At 41.8% G+C, this 18,044-nt stretch overlaps 1 protein-coding gene across 2 annotated transcripts in view; it reads left to right on the top strand.

Moving 5' to 3' along the window:
- MYBPC3 (myosin binding protein C3) overlaps positions 1–18,044 on the top strand; it is a 157,638-nt gene that overhangs the window by 54,680 nt on the left and 84,914 nt on the right. For both annotated transcript variants that reach the window (XM_033928594.1, XM_033928593.1), the window contains 8 exons: positions 86–190; positions 2,238–2,426; positions 8,500–8,634; positions 8,840–9,007; positions 9,963–10,051; positions 14,368–14,563; positions 16,323–16,462; positions 17,601–17,760. In XM_033928594.1, coding sequence (XP_033784485.1) covers positions 86–190; positions 2,238–2,426; positions 8,500–8,634; positions 8,840–9,007; positions 9,963–10,051; positions 14,368–14,563; positions 16,323–16,462; positions 17,601–17,760 — 1,182 coding nt within the window. The remainder of the gene's footprint in view (positions 1–85; positions 191–2,237; positions 2,427–8,499; positions 8,635–8,839; positions 9,008–9,962; positions 10,052–14,367; positions 14,564–16,322; positions 16,463–17,600; positions 17,761–18,044) is intronic.

Here is an 18,044-nt window from a genome sequence, read left to right as displayed (position 1 = left end):
TCAGATCCAGGACCAAAAGTGATCTTTTTCTCTCTCTAGCTACGATTTCTGTCACAACCATCTTCTCTGGATGTGTCTCTTCCAGATGTTCCTGATCCTCCAGAGGCCCCCATGATCCTGAACATAGGAGAAGATTACTGCACTGTACAGTGGGAGCCACCAAAATATGATGGAGGCCAAAAAGTTCTGGGTGACAGCGCTCGACCTCCTCTATCCACATGAGAGAAAAACAAATCCCAGACCCAACCCATCTACCGTTGCATGACAGAGCTGATCCACTCCCATTCATATTGGAGAAAACAAATCATATTTTATCACAAACAGACACATATGCCCCTTTCTCTTCTCCAAAAATAGACTCAACCTCAGATAGACCTCATCCCATCCGTATGAGCAAGGCAATCCTTCCATCCCAAGCAAATGTTATTCCATCAGTCTGACAGAGACAGGTCAAATTCTGATACACAAACAACATCCCCATTAGAGAGATGCATTCCCATAGTCTCCTTATCAGAAAAGTGTAGTTACTTACCTGTAACGTAGGTTCTCTGTGGACAGCAGGATAGTCAGCCACACACCCCATACTTTACATGGATCAATATAGAATATCGGGATGGTCATTTGAATTAATTCCAACCCATAATACCTGGCTCCAAACCACTGAAACAAAAGATTACACCTGGATGCACTTATACACTACTGCAATTGATTATGATGCTAAAAGAGAAATAACCCAACTATGCTTCCAGGAATTTTCTAACAGATCCACAGCAAGAACACATAGATCTAACCAATATTCCAGAAGAATTTTCAGGCCCAAGCCAAATTTCCTTTGGTAGCTAATCCCCCATCATCTACCCTACCCACCTTAACAGGTGCAATATTCCCAAACAGAATTAGTAAACATGTCTGGGTTGACACCACTGATTTTAATGTCACCTGGAATGGATGGATTTTAGCTACCCAAGGTACTTCTGGCAACATTCCAGAAACACTACAAATTAAGCAGACATACTATTTTACAGGCATGAACCCCCATGTTCTGAATACTCGGGGAAAGTGATATACATTCCCATAGTCTCCTTATCAGAAACAAACTGCATCTTGCTTCATCAACATCAAAGATCCAGTCTTGAACCCATCCCAACTTATCCAACATATGTCTTCTCACTTGTAAGCTTCTGGGATCAAGAGGTTGATGTGAATGTTGGTAGGCAGGTTAAGGAGCTTATAGCCTGATAGAAGAACCTGGGACTTGCCAAAGAAACAAAGGTTCTATTTTTTATTATTATTCTTTATTCATTTTTAAAACTTCAATTGTGCACAAAAGATGATGTATTCACATAAATTAATATCATTACAGCACAATATACGTAATAGAATAAAGACAAGACTTATTTTCTCCCACCCATTTTCAATGTACAAACATCTCATAAAATATTTGTAATCAACCCTTCTATATTAATTAACAAATGCCAAACATTTCCCCTTCCCCCCTCCCTGGATGTGCATGTTTTCAACCAATTTATACAAATAAATCAATCTTTACAATATTTAGTTAATGGTTCCCAAACTTCCATAAATTTTTTTATAATAACCCTTCTGAATGGCCATAAACTTTTCCATTTTAAAGATATAACATAGAGATTCTCACCAGAATGAATAATTTAATCTATCCCAATTTTTCCAATTCTTTAAAATAAGCTGCATGGCAACTTCCGTCATTATAACCAAAAGTTTGTTATTTTTTGTCGAAATTTGACTTATGCCCTCATAGATGTTCCAAATAAAATGGTATCATACGATAGTGCCACTGGATTTTCTAATAAATTATTAACCTGATCCCAAATCGATCTCCAGAATTTTAGTATCAAAGGACAATAGTATAGTAAATGATCTAACGTCCCAACTTCCAGATGACAATGCCAACATCTATTAGATTTAGAACTATCTACTCTATGCAACCGAACTGGGGTCCAAAATACTCTATGTAATAAGAAAAACCATGTTTGTCTCATAGATGCAGACCAAATTCATGGTCATTGAGATGCAGTAATTTGATGCTTTATCTCAATGCTCAAAATGTCATGCAGACCAGTTTTTGGTTTCTTATTCAAAAATCCAGATATTAATTTATACCAAGGTTCTCTTTACATTTTCAGTGCTGTGCTCCAATTCCATCAATCAGATCACTCCTGGTATCTTCCAGTGACCTTTGCTGACTTTTCCATATACAGGTTACATCCTGGAGAGGAAGAAAAAGAAGAGCTATAGATGGATGCGTCTAAACTTTGATCTCCTAACTGAGCTCTCTTATGAGGCAAAGCGAATGATCGAGGGAGTGGTTTATGAGATGAGAGTTTATGCTGTGAATGTCATTGGCATGTCCCAACCAAGTCAGCCTTCTTTGCCCTTCGTGCCAATCGGTGAGTTATCAAATTCCAACCATGTCTCAGACAAAGATTTAGAAGAGTAAGAACATTTGAGGGAAAATGGTAGATTTTTATCTGGCCAATAACTTCTACTAGGGCAGCACCATTTCCTCCTAGATAGGATAAAATGAAACCAGAATTTCATCAAGGCCCACCATCTTCTAACCACTTAACAAAATGTCTCTATTTCACAATAGAAACAAATATTTTAAGGACATAAGAATAGTCTTACTGGGTCAGACCAATGGTCCATCAAGCCCAGTATCCCGTTCTTGCGGTGGCCAGTCCAGGTCACTAGTACCCAAAGAGTAGCAACATTCCAGAACTCCAAAGAGTATCAAGATTCCATGCAGAATCTCAAAGAGTTGCAAGATTCCGGAATCCTCCAGAGTACCAACATTCCATGCTACCGATCCAGGCCAAGCAGTGCCTTCCCCCATGTCTGTCTCAATAACAGACTATGAACTTTTTCCTCCAGGAAATTGTCCAAACCTTTCTGAGGGCATTTCTTGAAAATAAGCGTAAGATATAGGTCCAGACTGTGGATCCATGGGAAGAAACTGGAGATTAGTTTAATGAGGAAGGTTGTATAAGGTAAATTCAGATGAGATGTCATCAATTTGTTTGTCATTTTTTTGTGCCTCCTTTTCCTAATTTTCTCCCCCTTTTAATTAGTGGGCTTATAGGGGATCTAATTATATAGATTTTTCCTAATTACATGATTGTATAAATATTGGATGAAATACAAATGTTTGAAAAAGCTATATCCGGTTTCCTGAGGCATGTAATATGTAAATGTAAATATAAATTGAATAAAAATTTAAAGAAACCCCCCCCCCCAACATATTGGTTACACACATAATATACTGTTCACCCTTTAGTCACACGGATATGAACAAACAGTGGACAGACATCTTATCAATTAAATGTTCGACAATAGAACTATAAAAAGTTAAAATCCAGATATTCGTTGGCACTGTATCTTATAGGAAAAACAGAAGTAGCAATATTTTCATAGGAAAGCATTAACAAAGAGCTGCATTTTCAACATTTTCTTAAAATTGATCTTTCCAGCACAAAATCGCAGTATGCCTGGCATAGGTTGCTTTGTAACCCATTCCGAGCGTTATCTGGAGGACGGAATAAATAAAATGGAATAAATAAAATCCTAAACTGTTTTTCCCTATCCCAAGGACACAAGAATTAAAGCGAGAAAGAACTGAAGGGTTGGGAGGGGGAGGGTATAGTTTCAAGGCTGTGTACAAAATCATAAAAAACATACATCGGCTAAAATATAGATTTAAAATGACGAGGCATCTCTAAGGATGACGACAACATTCGGAGACATTTAAACCAAGACAAACGGGGACAGAAGGTAAAAAGGCAAGGTAAAAGATAACGTTAGGGGAAAAACAATAGGGGAAGAGGGGTGTTATTTTTTTGGGGGGGTGGGGTTCAATATGTAGAAGGGGGGTGTGTGACGGTATAGACAGGGTTTGTTCTGCTTGTTCTCCAGGACCTATAAGAACACAATTCCCTCCCCCCCAATTACAAACATCCCAAACTGATGATCTCAACTAATATCCAAGACCTTGGGCTCCTTTTACAAAGGTGCGCTAGCGTTTTTAGCGCGTGCTACCTGAAAACCTACCGCCTGCTCAAGAGGAGGCGGTAACGGCTAGCGCACGCGGCATTTTAGCGTGCGCTATTTCGCGCGTTAAGGCCCTAACGCACCTTTGTAAAAGGAGCCCAAGGTCTTGGATATTAGTTGAGATCATCAGTTTGGGATGTTTGTAATTGGGGGGGGGAGGGAACGGTATGAGAAGGGGGTGATTTGGTTATTGGTTGGCTTATTATTGTGTAGTTGGAAAGTTGATGAAGGTTTTGGTGGATTCCATGCGCTGTATCATCTTGGACGACAGTTATTTCATTGTATGATTGCTGTTTATATTTCGCTATGTTTTTCTGTGTGCTTTCATCAATAAAAATTGTTTGAGAGTAAAGTAGGACAGAAGGTTTTCTAACGGGAGCCATCTCGCTTTTTTCCTTCTTCATTCCCTCTTCCTCTCTCATCTGTGTTCCTTTTATCCTTCCCCCCCCCTCCCTTCCCTTGAAGCAGCAGCTTTGGGTATCCCACAATCTGCTGATGGCTTTCTAGTTGTTAAAATTAGACATATGAGGGAGAGGCTGGACATGGCAAGCTTGTAGATCTTCCCACCTTCCTCCATTCCCTTATGTAGGTAGTGGATACGCTGGCACTTTGTTAATCCATCCTCATTCCACAGCCACAAAAGAGCTGATTAAGAGAATGCCATGAGTTTGCTTTCTATAAATATTCACCAAGACCTGGTGCTCGTCTGAGCCTGCTCTGTGTCCAGCAAGCAGACCACCCTCTGTCCCTGGCAGGGAGTGTGCTGTGAATGTCCCGCGAGCAGAGCATCGAACCCTCTCAGGGATAGGCAGCATGACCAAACTGGGCCTGTCGGCAGCTCGCAATTCAAGGCACCAGAGAGCTGAAGGATTCCCTACCGGAAGTCAACCAGATGACCCAGCAAAAGAGTCGGGAGGGTCCCATAATGTGCAAGCTCTGGAAATGGAGACAAAAAAGCCGATGCGCAAGAGGAGAACAGCAGAAACTAAAGGTTCAAATGCTTTATACAAAGAGAGGGAGAGCACGAAAGGGGGGGGAAGCAATAGAAATATGAATTGAAACAAGATTTGCACTGTTTCTTGGCTTATTTTTAATTAAGATAGCTTTAGTAGCTGCTTTAGGTTCATTAGTTCTGACTTATTTAATTAACTATATTAATGTGGGAATTGAAATAGCTGTAGTAATATTATTAGTCTGGTCTCATCAACTATGTTGATTTGATTTGATTTCTTATATACCGCTATACCGTGAGGTTCGAAGCGGTTTACAATAAAGATACATTAAAGATAACAATAAAAATAAGATAAGTAAAGATAGGTACTTGGAAATTCCCTTACTGTCCCGAAGGATCACAATCTAGCTAAAGTACCTGAGAAAGACAATTAATGAATAGTAAAGATGTGAAATATAAAGACAGAGATAGAAACAAGATATGAAACATCTCAACAAGAATTCATTGAATAAATTATAAAAAAAATATTAAAAAGAAAAGAAAATATAGAAAATATAAAAGAAAATATTTGGACTTTGGAAGGGTGGAAAAAGTATAGAGAGGGAATAGGAGTAGAAGTAGGAACCGTTAAACAATAGAATTCTGAGGAAATTTAAATGATGAAATAAAACAAAGGGGTAAAAAACAATATGGTAGAAGATATGGTAGACATAATGGTAGAAGAGGCAGGAGGGTCTCAATTCCGCTTCAGTCGGGCCACCATTACCACCATCCCTAGTGCATCAGCCGCTTCAGCCGAGCAACTGCCACCACCATCCTCTGCACACCAACCACATGGTTAGTTCTGATAAAATTATTGAAAAACATAGAAACATGATGGCAGATAAAGGCCAAATGGGCCATCCAGTCTGCCCATCCACAGCATCCACTATCATCTCCTCTCCCTATTGGCTAAGGCTCTTAACACTTGCATTGTGAGGTCATAGAGCTTTATGGTTATAGAAACATTGTAACATGATGGCAGATAAAGGCCAAATGACCCATCCACTATCTCCTTCTCTCCCTAAGAGATCCCACGTTTCTGTCCCACACTTTCTTGAATTTAGACACCATCTTTGTCTCCACCACCTCTTCTGGGAGACTATTCCACACATCTACCACTCTTTCTATAAAAAAAAAAGTATTTCCTTAGATTACTCCTGAGCCTGTCACCTCTTAAATTCATCCTATGCCCTCTCATTCCGAAGCTTCCTTTAAAAATGAAAGAGATTTGCCTGATGTCTATTTATGCCTCATAGGTATTTAAATGTCTCTAAGATATCTCCCCTCTCTTGCCTTTTCTCCAAAATATACATATTGAGATCTTTAAGTCTGGCCCCATATGCCTTATGGCGAAAAACACCAACTATTTTAGTAGCCTTCCTCTGGACCAACTCCATCCTGTTTATATCTTTTTGAAGGTGAGGTCTCCAGAACCGTATGCAATATTTGTCTGGTTTCATTGGCTAAGTTGTGTGGTTGGTTGTGATAATATCACCAGTCTGCTCTTATTGACTGTGTTGTGTGGTTGAGTGTGATGATATCACCAGTATGGTCTCATTGGCTAAGTTGTGTGGTTAATTGTGTTAATCCGATACAACATAGGGAATGTCAACCTCTACATGCACACAACAGACAATCCAAGAAAGAGCAGAGCAGTCCATTGGTTTGAAGATCTGGACTTTTCTGCTCTTTCTTGGATTGTTTATTGTGTTAATATCACCAGTCTGTTTTCATAGGTTGGGTAGTGTGGTAGAAACTTTCATGAGGCAGTGGTTGAGATTGGACAGGTCTGAGTGATCTGCATTGCAAAATAGTATGCAGTTGTTGGGTTGGAAATTTAGGATTACCAGATTTTGTGTTCCATTTAAGAACCAGTGATGCCAATAGCATGTAACCATTTCAAACGCTGAGGAAAGGTCCAGGGATGCCCCCCCCCCAAAAAAAAAGTGTTGCTCCAGATTACATTATAGAAAGTAACCAGCAGCGTTTCTGTACTATGCTCTTTCTGAAACGTGGTTGATAAGGATGAAGGACAAGGATTTTTCAAGAAAGAGGTAGAGCTTGCCTATCCCTTGTGAGGACCCTGCACATAGAGACTGAGATGTGCTCACAGAAAAGAAGGAAGAAGAAGCAGGATTATGTGAGATTGTGAATGATCAAACACCTTCATGGTAATACTCTTGCTCTAATCTGCTCATATTTGGTCAAATATCCAGTTTAATTTAGAGTGGAGGTTTGAGGATAAGCTTTAAATTTGCTAGGGTGGCAGGAACCTTTCTTCTCAAGAAGAGAATGACGCGGGAATTCATTTTCCTGTCCTGGTGAGCCCCATTCCTGCAAGCTCCGTCCTCATCTGCACAAGCCTCGAACGCTTTAAAATCATAAGTAGCAACATTCTAGAGCTCAGATTGTGATGTCATAATGCCTCATTCCACCAATGCCTAAGCTCCGTCCTCACCTGCACAAGACGCAAACGCTTTAAAATCATAAGTAGCAACATTCTAGAGCTCAGATTGTGATGTCATAATGCCTCATTCCACCAGGGCCTAAGCTCCGTCATCTGCACAAGCCTCAAACACTTTAAAATCATAACTGTTCGAGGCTTGTGTGGTTAAAGGCAGAGCTTACAGGAATGGGGGCAGGGACAGAGAAATTGAGTTCCTGTGGGGATGGGGAAAAAAATTGTCTCCGTATCATTCTGCCTGATATTCAAAGCATTACACGGCTCTTTCCCCTCCTATCTAAACAACCGCTTAAACCAAATCTCCACCTCAAGACACAGAAGAACCTCGAACCCTTTCGCCTTCTCCCCACTCAAAGGCACACAACGCAAGAAAATGTTTGACAACCTTCTGGCAACACAAGCAGCAAAAATCAACCATTCCATCTCCAATCTTATGACAATATCAGACAACTTCAAAACATTCAGAAAAGAAATCAAAACCCTGCTTTTCAAAAAATCCATCCAAATATCTTAACCCCTCCTCTTTTACCTCCAGAAGATTCACCTACCTTCAGATAACCTTCCCCCAAATTACCCACCTTAACACCTTCCAATTAAACAAATACCATAAATAGATTGTAACCTACCCTCTCTAACTGCATTCCATATGTATTTTTCATACAGTTCTTCACTGTCAGTTTAATTTCCATCCTATAAGTTCACATAGAATTTTTCTTTTTTCAACCATCTTTATTTTCTCTTCTTTATTAATTTCCAGGTACTTTAGTTAGATTGTGAGCCTTCGGGACAGTAAGGGAATTTTTTAAGTACCTTCTTACTTCTCATTTATAATCTTAATGTATATTTTCTTCAAACCGCTTAGAACCTAACGGATGTAGCGGTATATAAGAAATAAATTACATTACATTACATTCTCTATTCTCAGCTGCAGGCACTAATGTACATTTCATTTGTTTAGCTCCACCAAGTGAACCAACTAACCTGACTGTGGAAGATATTTCTGACACCAGCATCACCCTGAGGTGGAGACCCCCAGAACGCATTGGAGCAGTGGGGCTGGATGGCTACAGCGTGGAGTACTGCCAGGAGGGATGTGAGTGCAAATTCAGTGCAAAACCAGTTTGAGCCACTTTTTGCCTTGAGCGTGTATAGGTTTGTGGAGGATTAGATGAGAAATTTAGTTTAAACCAGTTAGAAGCAGTTTAAACAGGCCCGAACTGGTCAGAACCAGGTTTGATCAGTCGATCGGAACAGTACAAGCATTCAAAGCGATTCAAATCTTCTGCTGTTTTGTGCAGCGTCCGAGTGGGTCCCAGCTCTGCAAGAATTGACAGATCGCACCTCAGTGCGGATCCAGGACCTCAACACAGGTGAAAAGTTGAATTTCCGCATCCGAGCTGTGAATGCAGCGGGAAGCAGTGAACCGGCACTACTGAAGGAAGCCATAACCATTCGTGAAATAATACGTGAGTACTTCACTTCTCCAACACAATATTTCATGCTTCCTACACTGCTGGCTGAGAGATCCCACACGGCTCTCCCTGTCCAGTTATTATCAAAGGAGATCCCACATCTCTGATCCTATCCAGTCACTGAGAGGAGTCCTATATTTCCATGCCAGTCAGGTCATTCACAAGAGTTCTCACTTCTAGTCACTTTTGGAGAACATAAGAACATCCACAGCCATACCGGGACAGACCAAAGGTCCATCAAGCCCAGAATCCTGTTTCCAACAGTGGCCAACCCAGGTCACAAGTACCCGGCTAGATCCCAAGGAGCAAAAACAGATTCTATGCTGCTTATCCTAGGACTTCCCCAAGCCATCTCAATAATGGCCTATGGACTTCTCTTTTAGGAAATTACCCAAACCTTTTTTAAACCCCGCTAAGCTAACTGATTTCACTACATTCCCCGGCAACGAATTCCAGAGTTTAACTGCAGGTTGTGTAAAGAAATAATTTATCTGGTTTGTTTTAAATCTACTACGTAATAGCTTCACCGCCTGCCCCCTAGTCCTAGTATTTTTGGAAAGATTGAACAAATTATTCACACCTACCCTTTCCACTCCACTCATTACTTTATAGACCTCTATCGTATCGCCCCTGAACTGTCTCTTCTCCGAGCTGAAGAGCCCTAGCCACTTTACCACACCTGTCCCTTAACTGGTCTCTAACAAGTGATTCAACATTTTTCCCTGAACCCAGCACATATGACATCAATCCCATGCCGCTCTCCCTGATTTGTCATTAATGTTTCTTAAGTTCTATTTCCATTCACTCAACGGTAACATTAATGAGTGATTCCACGCTTATGACCATATTGCAGTGTAGCACATGGAACCCATGAATTCGCATGTCCTGCTCACCGCTGCAGAATAGGAAGTGAGTCAAAGGGATTCATAAGCTTTCTCCTTTTTCTTAGAGCGTCCAAAAATCTGGCTGCCTCGTTACTTGAGACAGAAGCTCGTAAAGAGAGTAGGGGAGACCGTGAACATTGTGATTCCCTTCCAGGTACATAATCAAGTCTTATTCTTCCTCCGCCTGCATGCGAATACGTCACCGCTTGTTCCTGCATCTTCGTGTGTGCATGCGTGTTCCAGAATGTAAGCTCTTTCGAGCAGGGACTGTTTTCTTACTCTTTGTGACTCTGTACAGCGCTGCGTGCGTCTGGTAACGCTCTAGAAATAATTAATAGTAGTGGTAGTAGCAGTAGAATGTGTCTTGATCGCAGTGATGCTGATTTTAGAAACTATTTTAACATGCCAAATGGTGATTTATGTACATGGGCTTTATAAAATCTGCTCACATCTAAGAGCATTTGATACTAATCTCCACTTCTACGAAACCGCACTAGCGGTTTCTAGCACGGGGAGCCACCCTGAATGGCCGGCGCTGCTCCCGACGCTCATAGGAACTCAGTGAGTTCCGGAAGCAGTGCGGGCCATTCAGCGCAGCTCTCTACGCTAGAAACCGCTAGCGTGGTTTTGTAGAAGAGGGGGTTAAATGATAAATCCCACTGGTATTCAACCATGAAGTTTGAAAGGCTTACCTATTCTACCATCATTTTATCGGGGTGAAAAAGCCTCCGAATGTGGAGTAGTGTACCCACTTCGGGTTTCAATCGTGAAAAAAGTCACTGGCAAAAACCCTGCAAATCTATTTTGTTTGTTAATTAATTTATTTATTTTTCCACTTCAATTTTTTTAGTTTTTTTAACTTATTAAAAGCAGCTCTCTATTTCAATGTTAGTAGCTGACAATCGTCGTTTTAACCTTTCTATGGCTGACTCAATACTGTTTGCCTTCCAGATTCATCGGGGTCTACAGCAGGGGTAGGAAACTCCGGTCCTCGAGAGCCGTATTCCAGTCGGGTTTTCAGGATTTCCCCAATGAATATGCACGAGACCTATTTGCATGCACTGCTTTAATGCATATTCATTGGGGAAATCCTGAAAACCCGACTGGAATACGGCTCTTGAGGACCGGAGTTCCCTACCCCTGGTCTACAGCATCGGCAGATCTCTTTCAATAGACACAAAAAAGTTTTTTTTTAATCTTTATCAAGTTTATTTAATCTTTGATATACCATTTATCAAAAACATATCTAAACCAGGGGTCTCAAAGTCCCTCCTGGAGGACCGCAATCCAGTCGGGTTTTCAGGATTTCCCCAATGAATATGCATGAGATCTATGTGCATGCACTGCTTTCAATGCATATTCATTGAGGAAATCCTAAAAACCCGACTGGATTGCGGCCCTCAAGGAGGGACTTTGAGATCCCTGACCTAAACGGTTTACAATTATCAGAGTATTTTTAAAATAAAATAAAAACTTTTAAGTAAAAAAATGGAAGGAATGACAAAACAAATAGACTTACTGGAATAAAAGGAAAAGTGGGAGATGGTAAGAGCTTAAATGCAATGGGAACAATAAAATGCAAAAAGGGAGGGAAGAAACAGGAGGGCTTTAGTACACTAGGTTAGGGGTTACGTCGAAAGAAGCGTTTTAATTCGATACTGCCGATTACAAGGATGCTGTTTGGGCTCACGGAGAATAGAGTCAAACTGAAAAGGCGTCTTTGAAAAGGAATGTTTATCTTATGAAGGCAATCAACAGGATTACTTAGCTCAAGAAAATCTGTGTCTCTTCTCTGTTGATTTTTGAAGCCGACGCTCCGCCTTATTTAGCCGACGCAGCCTGGCGTTTCGCGGGACCAAACCTAAAATAAAGAAAGAACCAAAATAGATTTGCAGGGGTTTTGCCCGTGACGTGAGCAGGAGCCGGTGACTTTTTTTTCACGATTGAAACCCGAAGTGGGTACACCGCTCCACATTCAGAGGTTTTTTCCACCCCGATAAAATGAAAGCAGAATAGGTAAGCCTTTCAAACTTCATGGTTGACTACCAGTGGGGTTTATCATTTACCCCCCGCTTTCATTAACCGATTAGCGCACGCTAAATGCTAATGCGTCCATATCGGTTAGCGCACCTTAGTAAAAGAGGGCCTTAGTATAGTTGTTGACCTACTTGGCTTGACTTGTATATTTGACTTGTATACTTAGTATACTTGTCGACCCACTTGTATACTTAGTATACTTGACTTGTATACTTGTTGACCCACTTGTATACTTAGTATACTTGACTTGTATACTTGTTGACCCACTTGTATACTTAGTATACTTGACTTGTATACTTGTTGACCCACTTGTATACTTAGTATACTTGACTTGTATATTTGTTGACCCACTTGTATACTTAGTATACTTGACTTGTATACTTAGTATACTTGACTTGTATACTTGTTGACCCACTTGTATACTTAGTATACTTGACTTGTATACTTGTTGACCCACTTGTATACTTAGTATACTTGACTTGTATACTTGTTGACCCACTTGTATACTTAGTATACTTGACTTGTATACTTAGTATACTTGACTAGTATACTTGTTGACCCACTTGTATACTTAGTATACTTGACTTGTATACTTGTTGACCCACTTGTATACTTAGTATACTTGACTTGTATACTTGTTGACCCACTTGTATACTTAGTATACTTGACTTGTATACTTGTTGACCCACTTGTATACTTAGTATACTTGACTAGTATACTTGTTGACCCACTTGTATACTTAGTATACTTGACTTGTATACTTGTTGACCCACTTGTATACTTAGTATACTTGACTTGTATACTTGTTGACCCACTTGTATACTTAGTATACTTGACTTGTATACTTGTTGACCCACTTGTATACTTAGTATACTTGACTTGTATACTTGTTGACCCACTTGTATACTTAGTATACTTGACTTGTATACTTGTTGACCCACTTGTATACTTAGTATACTTGACTTGTATACTTGTTGACCCACTTGTATACTTAGTATACTTGACTTGTATACTTGTTGACCCATTTGGCTTATTTGATTTGATTAGGCACACCTAACAGTATGCACACTGCAAGCCAGCGTGTAATTGCAGAGTAGGTAGGCACTGAGGTGGCGCACTTTATGCGGACTGTGACTTATTAAGATGGGGGGGAGGGGTGCGATCAAGAGAGATGGCTGGCTGGTATAGATCGGTGGGCCACAGAATCCAGCAACTTGACTGAGCATGGATATAGAATTTATCATTATCGTTATAAGAATAGTAGCTTTATTTGTATCCTGTCGTACCTTTTCAGTTCAAGACGGTGTACAACAAGAGGTGCTGTAAGGACAGCGAGATGGCATTACATCAGTTAGAATTGGGAAGGGATTAGAAGACAGTTGAGTGAACGGGCGGAAGGAGGAAGGAACGTGTAAGACGAGGTAGTTGATGGGCAGAATTGAGGGATCAGATAGATTTGTCGAATAAATGGGTTTTTAGTGATTTTCTGAATGAGTTTCAAGTTTATTAGGATTTTATATATCGCCTATCAAGGTTATCTAAGCGGTTTTTACAATCAGGTACTCAAGCATTTTCCCTATCTGTCCCGGTGGTCTCACAATCTATCTAACGTACCTGGGGCTATAGAGGACTGAGTGACTTGCCCAGGGTCACAAGGAACAGCGTGATATGTTAGTGCGTACAGGATTAGGTCACTTAAGGTGCTGTTCCAGATCCCTGTTTGTAAAAAGCATCTGGGTAAAGGAGCTAGATCATGAAAGGCCTCGGAGCAGAGGTATGTCGGGTCTCACCGGGGTGGGGGATCGTTGAATTGACGAGTCTGATTTTTTTTGTCGAATCGGGCAGCACTAGTGTCAGGGATGGAGTCGGGGATGTCGAGGACATTGGGGGAGAGGCTTCGGGGGACGATCTTAACTAGGTTTTATTTATGGGGTAGGGCTTATATTAGGAGCATCTTTAAAAATCATGCTAGGGCTCATTTTCAGGATAGGTCTTATTTTCGGGGAAACACGGTATTATATGTATGTAGCATAGAAACATAGAGTATGATGGCAGAAGAGGGTCGGCAGCCCAACAATCTGCCCACTCAAGAACCCTCCCTCCCTGGAGTACCCATCTTTTATTCATAACTCAGTAGCACCCCCACCTGTTTGTCACAACGTAGGACAATTGATTTAGTATAAACGTGTGCATATAAGTAGGATGATCAATGCGCCAGTAATATAAGTTAGATGATTGATTATGGCATAATCATGCCAATATTGATAACTCTGTATTGTAACATCTCTACAGAAGCTCAGGTAATGTAACACCTTTACAGAAGCTCATGTAAACCACTCTGACTTGACTCCCCAGCTTTTAGTAGTGGTATAGAAGCTCTCAAAGTGTACAATGAAGAAAAGGACCACAAATATCTGCATCATTCTCTTGCAGGGAAAACCAAGGCCTCAGGTCACGTGGACAAAAGACGGAGGTCCGATAGATCCCAAACAGGTGGGAATCAGGAACAGTGACACGGACACCATTTTTTTTATTCGTAAAGCTGAGCTTCGTGACTCTGGGAAGTACGATGTGAAGATACAGATAGAGAATATGGATGACACAGCATCGGTCACTATCCGAATTGTGGGTAAGGGGTTGGAAGCGAATGTTCTACCCTGAGGTTTTCCCATGAGCCTCGGTGCTGCTTCTGGGTTCAAGAATGGGGAAATGCTAGTCTTTCTGGGGGTTCCCCTTGCCTCAGGGGTTGGGAATGTGAGCCTTAGAGCAAGGTCTCCTCTGTAGGAAGGGGAAAACATGTGTGAGTCTTGGCATGAGGTTTCCTTTGTGCCAGGAGTTTTTAACCCAGTCTTCAGGCTACCCACAATGAATATGCATGAGATAAGTGTGCATGCACTACTTTCAGTCCCACGCACATCCCTTGGTGGCTGTCCTGAAAACTTGACTGTCTGGATGTATCCCTGTTTGAATTTTGATGCAATGCTTCCTCCGTGCTCAAGGATTACTGACTCTAGTTTCTCTCTGTGCTCAGGAGCAGACAATGTAAATCCTAGACCAGGGGTAGGCAATTCCGGTCCTTGAGAGCCGGGTCAGGTTTTCAGGATCTCCACCATGAATAAGTACGAGATGGATTTGCACGCACTGCCTCCTTGAGATGCAAATCTATCTCATGCATATTTATTGTGGATATCCTGAAAACCTGACCTGGCTCCGGCTCTTGAGGACCGGAATTGCCTACCCCTGTCCTAGACCATAATTCAGGGCCGTTGCAAACTACGGGGTCCTTTCACTAAGACACGCTAACCGATTTAGCGCTTGGTAAAAATTAGCGCGCTCTAAATGCCAATGTGTCCGTTATATTCTTCGGGCGCCATAGCATTTTAGTGCGCACTAATCTTCAGCGCGTGCTACATCGGTTAGCGCGCCTTAGCGAAAGGACCCCTATGAGCGGGCAGTGAAGCCGCTCAAGGCGCAAGGCAGGCAGGGGCTCCAAAACCGTGTCCTCTCCATTGCCTTCCCTGCTTGCCTGCTACACAGTGGGTGGGCTGGGAGCTCTAAGGGGTGCGTCGCACGGGGTGCGTTTCTGACTCTGGACGGTTCTGCTGTAATGACCTTATTCTTCGAGGCGAGTGGAACAATTACAAGAAAGGTGACATCAGCTGGGATCTCACAAGAAGAGAGTTGAACCATTGCCCTGATGTAACAATTTTGTCATGATTTTGACAAACCTTAGCAGGTGCCTTTTTTTTCTAACACTTCCTGTATTCCTGGAATGTTGTCCTCTCACAGATCGATGGATAGGGTTGGATTAAATCAGTGGTTCCCAACCCTGTCCTGGAGGACCACAAGGCCAATCGGGTTTTCAGGCTAGCCCTAATGAATATGCATGGAGCAGATTTGCATGCCTGTCACTTCCATTATATGCAAATCTCTCTCATGCATATTCATTAGGGCTAGCCTGAAAACCCGATTGGCCTGGTGGTCCTCCAGAACAGGGTTGGGAACCACTGGATTAAATCATGGCTTCCCAAACCTTTCCTGGGGATCCCACATCTAGTCAGCTTTTCAGGATACCCACGGAGAATATATGTGAGCGACATCTGCCTAGGGTTACCATATGGCTTCAGAAAAAGGATGACGGATTAAGACATCCGGGTTTTACTTCCATTGCTTTCAGTGGAAGTAAAACCTGGACGTCTCAATCCGTCCTCCTTTTTCTGGAGCTGTATGGTAACCTTATCCATGCATTTTTCTCATGCATATTCATTGTGGATGTCCAGACCACCTGGCTGGGACCTTAGGACAGGTTGAGAAGCCCTGAGTTAGAATTAGGGTTAGATGTGTTACCATACATTTTGTGAGTGATTTATCATCTGTTTTCTTGGCAGACAAGCCCGGACCTCCTCAGATAGTGAAAATTGTAGAGGTTTGGGGCTTTAATGTGGCCTTGGAGTGGAGCCCACCCCAAGATGATGGGAACTCCAAAATCACTGGCTACACCGTCCAGAAGGCTGACAAAAAAACTATGGTGAGATAAAGGCAAACTCGAGGGAGGAAGAGGGAAGGGTAGAGAGAAGGATGGGAAAAGAAAAAGGAAGAAAGAGAGGAGTGGGAAGATGGGGAAAGAAAGAGGTAAACTTAGGCGTGATGTCAGGAAATTATTTTTCACAAAGAGGGTGGTTGATGCCTCCTGAGGTCTTGGGCAGAGGAGTTAGGTGAAGAGATGTGTTTTCATTGCGTTCCTACAGCTGAGGAGTCCTTCAAAGGATTCCTTGAGTTTGGATGACTGTCAAGTGCTATTGTTTTGCTATGTCTGCATCTGCTGTCTGATGCCACCCTAGGCAACCACCTTGTCTGCCTAACAGTTAATCAGCTCTGGCAGAAAGGAAAACAATACATATTAGGCAGCTGTAGAGCAAGGGTTCTCAACCCTGTCCTCGGGACACACTAATCAGATTTTCAGGATGCCCATACTGAATATGCATGAGATAGATTTCCATACAATGGAGGCAGTACTTGCAAATTTATCTCATGTATATTCAGTGTGGAGATCCTGAAAGCTTGTCTGGCTGGGTGTGTCCCAAGAAAGAGCTGAGAACCCTGGCTATAAATAGAACATAAGAATAGGTCCATAAGAATAGCCCATCCTCAAGGTGGCCAATCCAGGTCACTAGTACCTGACCAAAACCCAAGGAGTAGCAACATTCAAGCATCTCAAAGAATAACAAGTTTCCGGAATCCCAATGAGAGCAACTTTCCAAAGCTGAGATTGTGATGTCATAATGCCTCATTCCACCAATGCCTAAGAGCCAACCTCATCAGTGATGTCACAATGACTTGATTGTCCTATACTAGGTTCACATAAGAACATAAGAATAGCTTTATTGGGTCAGACCAATGGTCCATGTAGCCCAGTATCCCGTCCTTATAGTGGCCAATCCAGGTCACTAGTACTTGGCAAAAGGTACAGAAAGCAGGAGACAGAATGGGAGAGATATACAGGCAGCAGGAGAGACAGATATACAGACGAAACCAGAGAAAACATGAAAGAGGTGAAGAAAAAATAAGAGACGCATACTGAAAGCAGGAGAGAGAAGGGGGGAGACAGATATACAGCGATTAGAAGCAAGATTGTTTTCTCTTTCATATCTTTATTCTCATTACAGGAGTGGTTCACGGTCTACGATCATTATCGGCGCACACACTGCATTGTGTCAGAACTCATAATGGGCAATGAATACTTTTTCCGTGTCTTCAGTGAGAACATGTGTGGCCTAAGCGAGTCTCCCACAACTGCTAAGAACAGTGCATACATCCAAAAGACAGGTGTGTGTGTGGGGGGGGGGGGGGGGAGAGGGTTGAGCGTGAACAATGAAGGAGGAAAACAGCTTTATGTAGAAAGCCTACATGAGCTACAAAAATCTAGGCGACAAGCACAGCAGTTGTCGAAGCAAAGATACATTTGATTTGGACCAGCATCTAGTGAGGAAAAAGGAAAGAAGGTGCCAAGCCTCGAACTACAGTAGAGCATACAATGAAAAGAGGCACTGGAGATGTCAAATCCAACTAGTGCTACAACACAATAGGGAGATAACTAATTTGAATATAAC

The sequence above is a fragment of the Geotrypetes seraphini genome, chromosome 19 (assembly GCF_902459505.1).
Source record: "Geotrypetes seraphini chromosome 19, aGeoSer1.1, whole genome shotgun sequence".
NCBI classification, from domain to species: Eukaryota; Metazoa; Chordata; class Amphibia; order Gymnophiona; family Dermophiidae; genus Geotrypetes; species Geotrypetes seraphini.
The sequence above is the reverse complement of the archived record's forward strand: the minus strand, read 5'-3'. Positions and strand labels throughout refer to the sequence as shown.